The sequence below is a fragment of the Sapajus apella genome, unplaced genomic scaffold, assembly GCF_009761245.1.
Source record: "Sapajus apella isolate SASKATOON/1434 unplaced genomic scaffold, GSC_monkey_1.0 scaffold37, whole genome shotgun sequence".
Taxonomy (NCBI): Eukaryota; Metazoa; Chordata; class Mammalia; order Primates; family Cebidae; genus Sapajus; species Sapajus apella.
The window spans coordinates 13034600-13048909 of NW_022436977.1; the positions used below are offsets into that span (position 1 = coordinate 13034600).

At 39.4% G+C, this 14310-nt stretch overlaps 1 protein-coding gene across 9 annotated transcripts in view; it reads left to right on the forward strand.

The window, feature by feature from the left end:
- The window catches only part of MYO5A (myosin VA), a 217738-nt gene that overhangs the window by 148966 nt on the left and 54462 nt on the right, over nucleotides 1–14310 (forward strand). For all 9 annotated transcript variants that reach the window (XM_032297420.1, XM_032297418.1, XM_032297421.1 and 6 more), the window contains 5 exons: nucleotides 1998–2209; nucleotides 3086–3242; nucleotides 7418–7657; nucleotides 9297–9545; nucleotides 13931–14024. In XM_032297420.1, coding sequence (XP_032153311.1) covers nucleotides 1998–2209; nucleotides 3086–3242; nucleotides 7418–7657; nucleotides 9297–9545; nucleotides 13931–14024 — 952 coding nt within the window. The remainder of the gene's footprint in view (nucleotides 1–1997; nucleotides 2210–3085; nucleotides 3243–7417; nucleotides 7658–9296; nucleotides 9546–13930; nucleotides 14025–14310) is intronic.

A 14310-nucleotide genomic window follows, 5' to 3' on the forward strand; every position in this document is an offset into this window, starting at 1 on the left:
TATGTTTTGAGTCAGGCCATTAGAATGGGTAAGACTGTGTAAAAATGGAAGGAAAATAATATAAGAGGGAGCAAGAAGCAGGGTAAGTGTAGGATTTGCTCATAAAACAGTTTTTTGCAGTGTGAGATTTGTGTATGGGACAGTAGCAAAATGGTTGGGAAATGTAGGTTGGTGTTACAGAGAGTTTTGCAGTCCAGGCTAAAGAGTTCTCAAACTTTACTGTGACCTGGAATGCTTATTAAAATACAGATTGCTAGGCCTCGTCATTAGAATTTCTGATTCAGTAGGTCTGAGGTGAGCCCAAGAATTTGCATTTCCGGGGTGATGCCAATGCTGTCTGAGGACTACATTTTGAGAACTACTGATCTTGGTCTTAGAGAATTAAAGATTAATGAAAAATTAAAAAAAAATATTTTCACTTGTTAATGCTAGCCTAGATGGATTACCTCACTTTGAGCTAATTGATCATAATTACTAGCTGTGGACTGCTTGTAATGCCCCTTTTTTGTTAATAATATTTTTTCCTTGAAGGAGTTAAGGCTACTTCCTCAGTAATATTTTTTAAAAACTGGGGCTTTTCGAGTTTGGCCCAATTCCCTTCTAACCTGGCTTCAGGGGGGAATGTAGAGCAGAAATAGGAACAGGCCTATGCCTGGTCCCCTCACCCAGGCCACTTCAAGCCTAATCAGGGCTTTGCAGGGAATTTAGGCAGAGGCTGAAAGATGGAAGCAGGGTTGGTGTGAGATGTGAAGTGGCTCAGGGGTAAGGACCACTTTTCTAGCTAGGGTTCCTGTGTAAATTTTATTGATTAAAATTGAAATAATTTTAGATTTTTTAGATATATGTGGATATTTTTGATTTTGGGGTATCACATATGAGATATGATGAGATATCTACTTATAGGGAAAAATGATTTTTTCTGTTTTCACTTAGCATTTCAGATCACATGGCTGGGCGTGGTGGCTTATGCCCATAATCCTAGCACTTTGGGAGGCTTGGGCAGACTGTTTGAGGCCTAGAGTTTGGGCCATGCTGGCCAGTGCTGGCCAGTGCTGGCCATGCTGGCCGATATGGTGAAACATCGTCTCCACTAAAAATACAAAAATTAGCTGGACGTGGTGGTCCGTGCCTGTAATCCCAGCTACTCAGGAGGCTGAAGCAGGAGAATCGCTTGAACCCAGAAGGCGGAGGCTGCAGTGAGCCAAGATCATACTACTGTACTCCAGCCTGGGAAGCAGAGCGAGACTCTATCTAAAAAAAAAAAAAAAAAAAAAGAATTTCAGATCACAGTAATGATTCTTATACATAAATTATTCCATTCTTTGGTGCAGGAATGCTTAATGATTTGCATACTTCTAGATAAGGTGAATCACAATGTAATATAAATAATTATATTTCTGTAAAAGGAGTTTGAAATTTGTAGGATTTTAAACATATTTATGGAGTTTTGTTACTTTGTTTTCAGATATTATTGATAAAGCCAAGGGATAAATGTTTAGAAATGTACTCAATATGAATACTCAAGGATTTTGGTTTTTGGTTTTTTAATTTTATTTCATATGCATTTCTTCCTGCCTTATTCTTCACACTGGTGTTTTTGTCCCTTCAGCTTTCTCATGGAATATACAGCTCGATGTAATCCTTACAGCCTGGGTCAGTCAGAGAGAGTCAGCATCTCCATTTCCTTGAGATGTTTAAAACACAAACAAGCAAATAATAGCTGCCTATAACCCACAACCAAGTTTTGGGCCTCAGATAATAATTCCAGGTAGAATAATTCTGGAAAATAACTCTTAAACTGCAGTTTTTCTTGAAATCCCTTCTGTTTGCTCAACTTGCAAAGGATTAAAAATCTGGTTCCATTAGTTAATTGTGACGTAGCCCAAGTTTTAGCTGATAGATTAATTCCTTTACTGATTCTGCTTTTGGACATTTTTTCTTTTAAATTTCATTTATATGGTTATTATTTCTGAATATACAATTTCTTTCAAAAATAGGACAAGGACAAATACCAGTTTGGTAAGACAAAGATCTTTTTCCGTGCCGGTCAAGTTGCCTATCTAGAAAAATTGAGAGCAGACAAACTGAGGGCTGCCTGCATCCGGATCCAGAAGACCATCCGTGGGTGGCTGCTGAGGAAGAAGTACCTACGCATGCGGAAGGCGGCCATCACCGTGCAGAGATATGTGAGGGGCTACCAGGCTCGATGGTAGGTCTCATGATGACCTATTAGGTTGCCCATCTAATTCACTGTTCAACCAAGGACAGTTTTGAGTGGTCACCATACCTGAAAAGATAACACCTCACCTTTTCTTAGTTCCAAGGAACAACAGATTAACTCATAGGACAGCTAAATAGAATAAAATTCACTCAGCCTTATGAATGATTCAGATTTATCTTCAAAACATTTACAAACTGCTGCCTACTTAATGTCCTCAAAATTTTTATTTTTGATTCTTTTATATTGAGCTTGAGGAAATCATATATAAATTAAGATAGTCATGAATATGAGCTGGTTAATAATGACTGCATGAAGAATTTTGGGGAGCAATTAACTGAGATGGTCTTGAAGAGAATTACACTTTAGTGTGATTACATATTAGGTTGGTTTTAATTGAGAAGTATAAGTAGAAGTGAATTAACAAACTTATACGCTAATAGATTCAGGAAAAATATGGTACATTAGTATTGGCTAGATCCAAGAAAGCTGGTGATAACTAAGTGTGAGGTTACAGTGTATGTCCATCTGTTATATAAAGACGACATAGTAATGGATCCTATTGCAGAAAGAATGAACTTTTTTGAATTTCACTTTCTTGTAAAATCTGGCAATGTGGGCCATCCTGCTTTTCAGGGTAAGGGAGGGCTCAAATGAGATAATAAATGAAAAAAAACTTTGGGAAACTATAAATTGCTATACAAATGTAAGTAAATGTAAATGTTGACTTAGCATGCACATTATTAGAATAATACAATGGAGGTACTACTTTTAATGCCTAAAACAGTGACACTGTTTACATCTCTATAACATGTATTCCTGTGTTTTTTTTCTGAGTGACAACACACTGTTATTTTCTTTGGCCAGCTATGCTAAGTTTCTGCGCAGAACCAAGGCAGCAACTATCATTCAAAAGTACTGGCGTATGTATGTGGTCCGCAGGAGGTATAAGATTAGACGAGCTGCCACTATCGTTCTTCAGTCTTATTTGCGAGGCTTCTTGGCCAGAAATAGGTATCGCAAGGTGAGGCATTATTTTCAACTTTGTTTATTCCTTCTATTAGCATTAAACAAATTCCACTTCTATTTAGAGTACCACAGGGGCTACAATGAACATAGAAACTGTATGGAGACAACCAGCAATTGAAATGCATATTTATTAAAAAAATTTTGTTTTTTTTTTAGAAACAGGATCTTGCTCTGTCACCCTGGCTGGGGTGCAGTGGTGCAGTCATAGCTCAACTGCAGCCTCAAACTCCTGGCCTCAAACAGTCCTCCCACCATGGCCTCCCAAAGTGCTGAGATTACAGGTGTGAGCCACTGTGCACATGCCCAGCCTGAAATGCATTTTAAAATACTAAATAATCACATATATTTATTAACAAAACAATAGGGAAAAAACATTTACCTCTTTTTTCTCTTTGTTTATATAATTTTTAAAAAAGGTATTTTTCTCTTTGTTTATATAATTTGAAAAAAAAGGTATTTTAGTTTCCTTTGGCTGCTATAATAAATTATCATACACTTGGTACCTTACACCAACTAAAATTTATTCTCTCAGAGTTCTGGAGACCAGAAGTCCAAAATCATTATCATTGGGGCAAAATCAAGTTGTCAGCAGGCTGGTATCCCTCCGGAAGCTCCAGGAAAGAACCCATTTCTTGCCTCTTGCATCTTCTGGTTGCTGCCAGCATTCCTGTGCTTGTGGCCACATCAGTCCAGTCTCTGTCTCTGTCTTTACAGCATTTTCTCCTCTGCGTACCTGACTTCTCTTCTCCTATCTGCCTCTTATAAGAATAATTCGGATAGCGTTTAGGTTCTACCATGTAATCCAGGATAATCCTCTCATCTGAAGATCCTTAACCTAATCATGTCTGCAAAGGCCCTTTTTCTGAATAAGTTAACATTTGCAGGTTCCAGGAATTAGCACCTAATTTCCATGGGGCCCACTGTTTAGATGACTACCGAGAACTTTGAATAGGTAGAATATATGACAAACAGGTTGAAGATTATTCCAAGAATGAAACAACCTTGAGAGAATTTTCCATGGTCAAGAGGTGACAAAGTATAACATTAATTCAGTTAAAATTTTATTGACAGCTATGATGCACCAAAAGTTTTTGACAAATAATCTTATATCTAGCAATAATTAACAGGGTCACCAGAGTAATTTTAATTATCACCTGTGACCATTGAACAATTTTTATCTCTCATTATGGCAAGGTTTGGAGTCTGTCCTATAGGGTATATTTCAAATAAGTGAGAAATAGAAGCCTGGATATTAGAGCTCTGTGGACATCACCATTAGAAGGAGCATTAAGGGGGTGATTTGGGTCTCTAATCACAGGCAGTATATGGGTATGACCTAGGCTCTATTTATTTTATATTTATTTTACTTTTTTATTTGAAGTGATTTTAGACAACAAAAAAATTGAAATTGATGAGGCTTGAATGAGTGTATTTAATAGCTGTGTTTTGAAGATAGCTACTCCACATCTTTCTTTCTGCTCACCTCTCCTTTAGTCTCATACTCTTTCTATATAAGCATGAGGTTTTAGGGAAGGAAGAGGTTTGAAGCTGGCTTTTCAGATACACCAAACTAGTTAAACCTTCCTATGTTCCTCAGTACTCTCCTTAGGAACATCTGAGTTGGGGTTTGAGCCATTGGTTTAGCAGTAGCAGTCTCTGGCCAGCTCAGGCTTCCACTGTGACTGGACAGGGTGGACAGGGTGGAGGTGGCAGCGTTGAGGCTTGCTCACATGTAAGCCAACAGCTATCACATTACTCCTCCTTCTAGCTGTATTTCAGGTCCAAGGTTCCCCTTCACGAGATGTGGGGGAGTCTTAAAGAGAGTACAGGTGTTGATTAATTTCTCTCACTCATGATGCAAGTGAGATTAAAAATGGAAGCTCTGCTTAAGTATTGTTTCCATTTGACTAAAATTTCAAAAATGGACCAACATCCAAAGTTACGTAGGGGAAGCAAATGCAACAGGAAAACTGGCATTAATAGCTTTGCCACTGTGTCCTGCTTGAGTTTTAAACTCTGAAAGTCTTTAATTTGCCACCACTGAGGCTCATCCAGTTGCTCCTTAGTCATCTGGATATGACAAAGGCCTCTCTCTGGACTGTGACGTTCAGTGAATGTTCAGAACTCCCAACCTCAGTGCAGGGTGATTCAGTGGCTACACTGAAGAAAAACCGAAGGCTGCCTTAGCATTAGGAAAACAGCCACAGATGGCAGACTTGAGGCCACCAAAGATACTATTCAGATCTCCTGAAGAGAGTTCATTTTGTTTTTGATAGTTTAAAAGTTAACCAGTTGTTTCTTAAATGTATCTTCGAGGATGGCACATTTTATTCATCACTTTTTTCAGGTACAATAACCTAAAAATAGGAACTAGTCTTTTAATCTTATTAAACTCCTAATATATGTGGTTAGATGCTTTCAGAGATTTTTTTTAAGTTTTAAGAGTTTGATAGGGCCAGGCGTGGTGGCTCATGCCTGTAATCCCAGCACTTTGGAAGACTGAGGTGGGTGGATCATCTGAGGTCAGGAGTTCGAGACCAGCCTGACCAACATAATGAAACCCTGTCTCTACTAAAAACGCAAAATTAGCAAGGCATGGTGACACATACCTGTAATCCCAGCTACTCTGAAGGCTGAGGCAGGAGAATCACTTGAACCTGGGAGGTGGAGGTTGCAGTGAGCCGAGATTGTGCCATTGCACTCCGTCCTGGGCAACAACAGTGAAACTCAACCTCAAAAAAAAAAGTTTGACAGGAGGTATATTGTGTCCACTTGTAATAATCACCAACAAGATTTAAGTATACATATAACATTTAAATATCATTTATATCATATGAGTTTCTTCATAAAATCATAAACATAAAAATCTGTAGATGCCAGTTTTTCTCTAGTTTACCTTTTCTTTTATTGTCTCTCTCTTTTTTTAAGACAGAGTTTTCCACTCTTGTCACCCAGGGTGGAGTGCAATGACATGATCTCCACTCACTGCAACCTCCACCTCCTGGGTTCAAGCGGTTATCCTGCCTCAGCCTCCTGAGTAGCTGAAATTACAGGCGTCTGCCACCATGCTCAGCTAATTTTTGTATTTTTAGTAGAGACGAGGGTTCACCATGTTGGCCAGGCTGGTCTGGAACTCCTGACCTCACGTGATCTATCCACCTTGGCCTCCCAAAGTGCTAAGATTACAGGCATGAGCCACTGTGCCCGGCTACCTTTTCTTAAAATTCAAGAATTTCTTCTCCATCTTTCCTAGAAAATGTTTACGTGGTGTCTGTTTGTTACTCTTTAGTGACAAGAAATTCATCTTATAAGGCAACCTTTTGTTGTAAGTTGTTTATAAGTTTAGGGAAATATGATTTTTTTATAGGAAATACAGCATAAAATCAAGAGTAACATTAGGTTGTTTCACATCTCATTACTTTTACCTTTCATTTTAAAGCCCCATCCCTCCTACCTTTGAATCCCAAAAGTGGATTCTTGCTACATTTGAAATAGCGATGGAAAATTCTCACTGGAATGTTATTCCTCAAATGTGGTAAACAAGAGTGTCATTTTTTAGTTTCGATAAAAAAAAAAAATCAATGAATCAGTACAAACTTTATACCGCCCCAAGTGTTGGCCTCTCCAGTCAGTTCAGTGCCCATACCTCATGTCCTCATGCACAGGCCTAATAATACATAGTGAGGTGGTATCAGCAGTCAGGGTAGTAGGGAAATCTCTTATGTTAGTAGTTCATCATTTACAGGATGCCTGGTTCTGTTAATTTTGTAGAGTATCATCTGTTGCTAACAGAAATCATATACTAATAAGAAATCTAATGTATTTTTTCTTTCTTTTTAAAATTGTTTTTCTTTTGGTAATCTAGTGTTTTTTATTTAGACAGCTTCCAAGTCCATATTCTGCTTAGAATTATACGCATAATATCTGCATGTAACACATTTTTGTATATGTTTCTGAAATTGCCTTCTAAAGTCTACTTTTCAAATCACTTCAAAAAATAATTTTGTGGCCTCCATATATCTGTGATACATATAATCTACATAATAGATTGTCAATTCAACTCTGTGTCTTTCCCTTTAGGTAATATATGGACTTTTAGCCCAACATTGGTTGATAATCATGAGTGTATTCGGGGGTCTTGACATTGCTTGCCCTTATCCTTTTCTGCAGATACTCCGTGAGCACAAAGCAGTCATCATTCAAAAGTGGGTGCGGGGCTGGCTGGCCCGCACACACTACAAGAGGAGCATGCATGCCATCATCTACCTTCAATGCTGCTTCCGGCGGATGATGGCCAAGCGTGAGTTAAAGAAGCTCAAAATCGAGGCTCGCTCAGTGGAGCGCTACAAGAAGCTGCACATTGGCATGGAGAACAAGATCATGCAGCTGCAGCGCAAAGTCGATGAGCAGGTGTGTTTCACAATGGAGCCCTGAGAGTGGCGTATGCCCTGAGAAATCCACTGGGATTATTTTCAATATTGTTTTTCTTTGACTTTACCCCTCAGTCTTAGTAAAAAGTAAAATTATGACAGTATTTATTTCCATAATGAGCATGGAAATATTTATGAACTCATAAGGTGGATGACAATTGCAAAAACTAAGGCAGAAAGTTATTATTATTATTATTAATTATTTGAGACAGGGTCTCACTCTGTCACCCAGGCTTGAGTGCTGTGGTACAGTCACTGCTCACTACAGCCTCAACATCTTGGGCTTAAGTGATCCTTCCACCTCAGCCTGATGGGTATCTGGGACTACAAGCATGTGCCACCACATTCAGCTAACTTTTTTATTTTGTCGAGACAGAGTCTCATGTTGTCAGGCTGTTGGCTCAAGCAGTTCTCCTGCCTCAGTCTCCCAAAGTACTGAGATTACAGGCGTGAGCTACCATGCTTGGCAGGAAATTATTTTTGAGAACACAGATCTACTAATGCTTCAAATCTTTATGACCAAGAGTCATATTGTGTGTCATTTGTTTTTCAAACACCAACTCAAACCAGACATGCTGTATTTTATACGTTGTAATGCTCCATTACAATTATTTGTTTGCATGTGGTATGTTCATTTTACAGATGATTTGTTTAGCGTTAAAATAGCAAAAGAATCAGGAAGATGTTCATGCTTCTGATGAACTTGGAGTCTGTTGCAGAGATAAAAGTTTGGTTGATTAAAGATATTTACTAATGTTTTAGCACATGTAAATGATATAAAGGTAATTAAGAATATAAAAGTGCTAAGGAGAACAAAGAAGAACAGGAATCAGAATGAAACGGGATGAAAGATTTTCTGAGTGGGAGGGAGAAATTTTGAGGTAGTAAACATAAAGATTTGTGAGAAACTTGTGTGTGTGTGTGTTTTAAGACAGTCTCATTTTGTCACGTAGGCTAAAGTGCAGCAGTGCAATCACAGCTCACTACAGCTTCGAATTCCTGGGCCTGTGTGATCCTCCTGCCTCAACCTCCCAAGTAGCTAGGAGTACAGGTGCACACCACAATGTCTGGCTAATTTTTAATTTTTTTGTAAAGACAGGGTTTCATTATGTGCCCAGGCTGGTCTTGAACTCCTGGCCTCTTGTGATCCTCATGCCTCAGACTCCCGAAGTATTGAGACTATAGGTGTGAGCCACTGCACTTGGCCAACTTGTGATTTTGAGGCTGTATTAACCATTCTTATACATCACTAAGCTAGTTTTTAGCCACACTTTGATCTGTTTTCAGAAACAAGTATAGATTCTCCTATTTCTGAATTAAGAATCAAGAAATTAAGAATTTACTATGTTATTCATCTTGTGACTATGAAAAAATCACATCCATGTTGCTTACCACATCAAACAGAATTGAATTAATTGTGCCTGTTTTTTACTTTGTGTCACCTAGAAGGTGTTGGTTGTGCTATTGCAAATGTTGCAGTTAGTGTTTTGGTTAGATACTATATCAATGCTCTGATGATATAGATATAGCATGAATGTGATGAATAAGCATGGTTTTCTCACTAAATACATTTGATGATATGTATATTTACTTATTGTTACTTATGTGTATGTTTAAAGAACAAAGACTACAAATGCCTCATGGAGAAACTGACCAATCTAGAAGGAATATACAACTCTGAGACTGAGAAACTACGAAGTGACTTAGAACGTCTTCAACTAAGTGAAGAGGAAGCGAAAGTTGCCACTGGGCGGGTCCTTAGTCTGCAGGAGGAAATTGCCAAGCTCCGGAAAGACCTGGAGCAAACTCGTTCAGAGAAAAAATACATTGAAGAACATGCAGATAGGTACAAACAAGAAACAGAGCAGGTAGGAATAATGTCCATATCCCCTATGTACTCTGTATACAGAGGAAATGTGCTATCATCGTGACTTGGTCCATGTGACTCACTGTTGGTTTTATTAGAAATGCAGTACAAAGTTTAGTTGAATTACTGTTCATTATTACTATTTCCCAAGCGTTTATTTCACTTTATCAGTGGTAGGTTGTAGGTCTTTTAGTAGAACTTTTTACTCTAATAAGAGCAGAGGCAAAGCGGTATTTTAAGGAGAATGGCCAAGCACCTACTAACCCTTGTTTTTTTTTTAAAAAAAAAAAAAAAACTAAAAAAAAACATCGGTCTGGGGCATAGACTCCTTTTTCTTCAGTAGGGTTAATGTGATTAACCCATTTATACCTGAGGTTGCAAGTTTTTGAATTGCAAAATCAGAGTTTGGTGATGACCCTGAGCAGGAGGATATAAATAACTCCCACATGCTGAGTGATCCAGTAGTGGAACACTAAGCATAATTAATGTTTAGCACCTAATGGTAGGGATCCTGTGGAAGCCTGCATTAAGGCTCTGTTAAGAAGTCCAAGCAGAAGAAATCTAAATGTCTGCACTGTGATTGCAGCCAACAGCTTTATGCAGATGGAACACTCCCCACAAAATGCTTACAGAGTGACCAGTGCTTGTATGCTACAAATTTGTATTAACTTATATCAAAACTTTATTAAGTATAGAAGACATTAAGATTGTCAAGTAGTAATGAGATGTACTACTGAAACATTTAAAAAGTACCTCAACATTAGGCTTCTTGGAAAAAGTAATTGATTTTCACAGATTCCACTGGTATTACCATCTTTAAATGAAAAGAGTTGCCTGTGTCAGCTGTAACTGCTGGCAAGAATCCTGATAGGCTCTGTCTGTACTGACTTCTAAATGTTAAAGCAGCATATGCAGTGAGAACCACAGCAGGAACTTAGATGCAGATCGGTTAGGGTAGGGTGGCTGGTAAAATTGCAGTACTTCATGGCGTTACAGGTCCTAATAAAGTAATTCCTCTTATATCTCTAGAGAATCTGTACTCTATATATAGAAACAGGAGTGCCAAAAGGTGAGATTCTTTTCTTTTTTATATAATGTTTTTGATATGGCAAGCTTGTTCTCTCAGAATTCAGACATGCACTCAAATCTTGAATGTTTAAGATCTCTTTTCTTCCTTCAAGTCTCCCAAGTCCACAGAAGCTTTCCAGCTTCAGATTCCTCAGACAGTACAGTATTTAAGTGTGGTGGGGAGATTCTCCTTTCCTCTTCAAAGCCAAATTCTTGCCTTTCTAGTCTGATAGAATAAACATACAAGCAGATTCAGATTTCTCTTTTCATTTCATTTTCTCCTACTTTTCACAGAGATAACTGTAGGCACTACCATTAGTTTACACGGTGTTTCCCAGGCTGGTCTTGAACTCCTAGCCTCAAGCTATTCTCCCACATTGGCCTCACAAGGTGCTAGGATTACAAGTGTGAGCCACTGCACCCAGCTGCATTAGTTATTTTGATGGAATGTAGTTGTAGGGGAAGAATGAAAACATTTCACTGTGACAGTCAGCTTCAAGGTCAGGAAAATGACATTCTTAGCTTGATTAAGGAGCCCAGAAGCTCTTAACCAAGAGCATGTATCAAAACTGCTGGGAAGTTTTTGTATAAAAAGGGAACTATCCAAGTTCTGGTAGTGTGGGCTAGACACATTATTTTGAAAAAGCACCATAGGTGATTGCTTGTGCACCCCTAGAGGAAGAACCTCTCCTGAAAGCCCACAGAGAGCTGGGGCTTTTTTACCAAGAGTGGATGTTAAGGCAAGATCAGTGCAGAGCTAACAGACTGAGCCCTCGGAAGGAACCCCTTCTGGACTGATGTCTGCTGTGTGTGGCACAGTGTAGTTATCCAACTTTCCTGCTCTCCAGAGCCCTCTTTTCCTGTCCTGAACCCCGTGACATGACGAGAGACTTGCCTGCCACCTTTCTCTCTATTATTAAAGCTCTTGTTTTGAGAGTTCCCTAAACTTTGGCTTAGAAAAAGGAATTCAGGCCGGGCGCGGTGGCTCACGCCTGTAATCCCAGCACTTTGGGAGGCCGAGGCGGGTGGATCACGAGGTCAAGAGATCGAGACCATCCTGGTCAATACGGTGAAACCCCGTCTCTACTAAAAAAATACAAAAAATTAGCTGGGCATGGTGGTGCGTGCCTGTAATCCCAGCTACTCAGGAGGCTGAGGCAGGAGAATTGCCTGAACCCAGGAGGCGGAGGTTGCGGTGAGCCGAGATCGCGCCATTGCACTCCAGCCTGGGTAACAAGAGTGAAACTCCGTCCCAAAAAAAAAAAAAAAAGAAAAAGGAATTCAGATTTTACTCATCACAAGCACACATTTTATTCCAAAGATGAACTGAGTAAATTACGTACTTGGCAAAATTACCTTTGGTTTTTATTTTTCCTTCCTGGGAATTCTTATCCAGCAAAGATCTAGAAAGTTAACAGTCAACTTGTGTGTGTGTGTGTGTGTGTGTGTGTGTGTGTGTGTGTGTGTTAAAATACACGTGACATAAAATTTACCATTTTCACCATTTTTAAGTAGAGAGTTCTGTGGCATTAAGCATATTGACATTGTTGTAATTGTAATGCTTATTTAAACATGGAATTGAAGGACAAGTTCTCAGCCTTGTAAAACTCTTAAAGGGAAATGAAAGAGAAATTTTCTTTCTTGGGACAGATATCAGGAAGAATCAAAAGGTCTTCAGTGAATTTCCCAAACTAAAACATCCTCGTATCCTTCTTAACCTCCTTAATCTCTCCACTTGAATCATGGATACACATAAGCTTTGTGTTAAAGCATTGAGATGAGAAGGTAATGTCAATTACCTGTGAGAGCAAATGCTTACTAAGTGCCAGGCAATTTTTTAACGTTTAAGTAAAAAAACACTACTATCCCGATCCTTCAAGAATTTCTACTCTGTTCTGGAAAAGAGGAAACTAAATCATTTATAATGGATATCAAGAGCATATACAGGGTCTTGTAGTAGCACAGGGAAAAAACAGCTAATGGAAGGGGGTTTCAGGAAGGCTCGTGGGAGGGGTAATGCTTGAGCAAGTTTGTAAGGTGACTAGACATAACCAGGCAAAGACAGGTAGCATAGAGGTGATAGAAGTAAGGAATGACTGCTTATGGTCTTTATCCTTGGTCATCAGGCTTCCTCGATGTAGGGCTGAGGGCCCCACAGGGTCGTGGGGTGAGCCTTATGCTGTGCTGAGGCGCAGGATCAGAGAAATAAAGAGACAGGACACAGAAGTACAAAGAAAATGCAGTGGGCTCGGGGGGGCCACGCCACCTATGAGTGGAGTCAGGCAAGGCCTCGAATGTCCAGAAGCTTAAGTATTTATTGTGTATAGGTTAGGGGGCAGGGCAGTGAGTGAAATCATCTCTAAGGATAGTGATGGGGTCGTGAGCAATAAAACATATGGTCCACCCCCATTAGGTCACCTAGGCTGGGAGGTGGACAGTGTGCAGTAAGGGGCCCGTTCCCATGAAGGCAAGGGACATGTGCAGTAAGGGGTCTACCCCATTAGGTCACCGAGGCTTGAAGGTGGGCTGTGTGCAGTGAAGAGGGTGCAGTGTGCAATACTTCTATCTATGGGAAACTACTTCTATGGTAATACCAGTGGAATCTGTGAAAATCGATTTGTTCTTCTAAGAAGATTTATAGGAGGATGCTTTAAGTCACATAGCAGTGACAGAGCTGTCAGGGTTACCGCCACCTTCTGGCAGCTTCCAGTGAGTTCTATGGGAAGATGCTTTTCGAGCAGCATAGTAGCAAGAGCTGACTGGAGCAAGGTCCTACAACCTCCTTTATCAGGAGGAGTGGCTCTTGCCCCAAGCCTGCCATACAGCGGGTATCTTCACGATACTGAACACTGCCGCCTGGGCCATGAATTCTTGTCCTGGTATAACTGTTTTTCGCTTAAATCATGCTCTGCACTGTGTCTGCTCTAGGCATTCCTCCAATTATAAGCTGCTTATTCCTTAATTCATGCTCTGTACTGTGTCCACTCTAGGCATTCCTCCGATTATGAACTAAGATATAATTATAGGTATATATGTAGGGAAATATTCTTTAGGCACTCATACTATCAACTATTATATGATTATATATAGAGGATTATATAAAGGGATTCTTCAAGCCCTAATTCTATAAACTAATATATGATTATGTAAAGGATTATATAAAAGGGAATAGCTGAGCAGTAACACTATAAAGTGAGATATTCCTCAAGCCCTAACTGTACCAGGTTTCTGCTTAGCTCTCATTCCTCGGTGCCTACATGGGGGGTTACCCACATTCTGTCCATTGCAGCCATCTCAGTGTATTGTTTCATTTCATAGCTGGTATCAAATCTGAAGGAAGAAAATACTTTGCTAAAGCAAGAAAAAGAATCCCTCAATCACCGCATTGTGGAGCAGGCTAAAGAGATGACAGGTAAGGTTTATGTGTGTACTGCACGCCAACCAACCTCACACCAAAGTTGTATAAGCTACAATGTTATTTGATGAGTTACAACATTATTTAGAGTTTAAATATTTTTAAAAGTTGAGGCTGTCATCAGCAAATTTATAAAGTTCCAAGAAGAAGAGAATTAGTTGGTTGATAAACTTGTAAATCTGGTATCTCTAGGTACAAATGTGAACTCCCATGCAGTCAGTGTCATATGTAATTTTTTTAAAAAATTTATTTGTTCTGCACGTGTGATGTATTAATTAAGGCT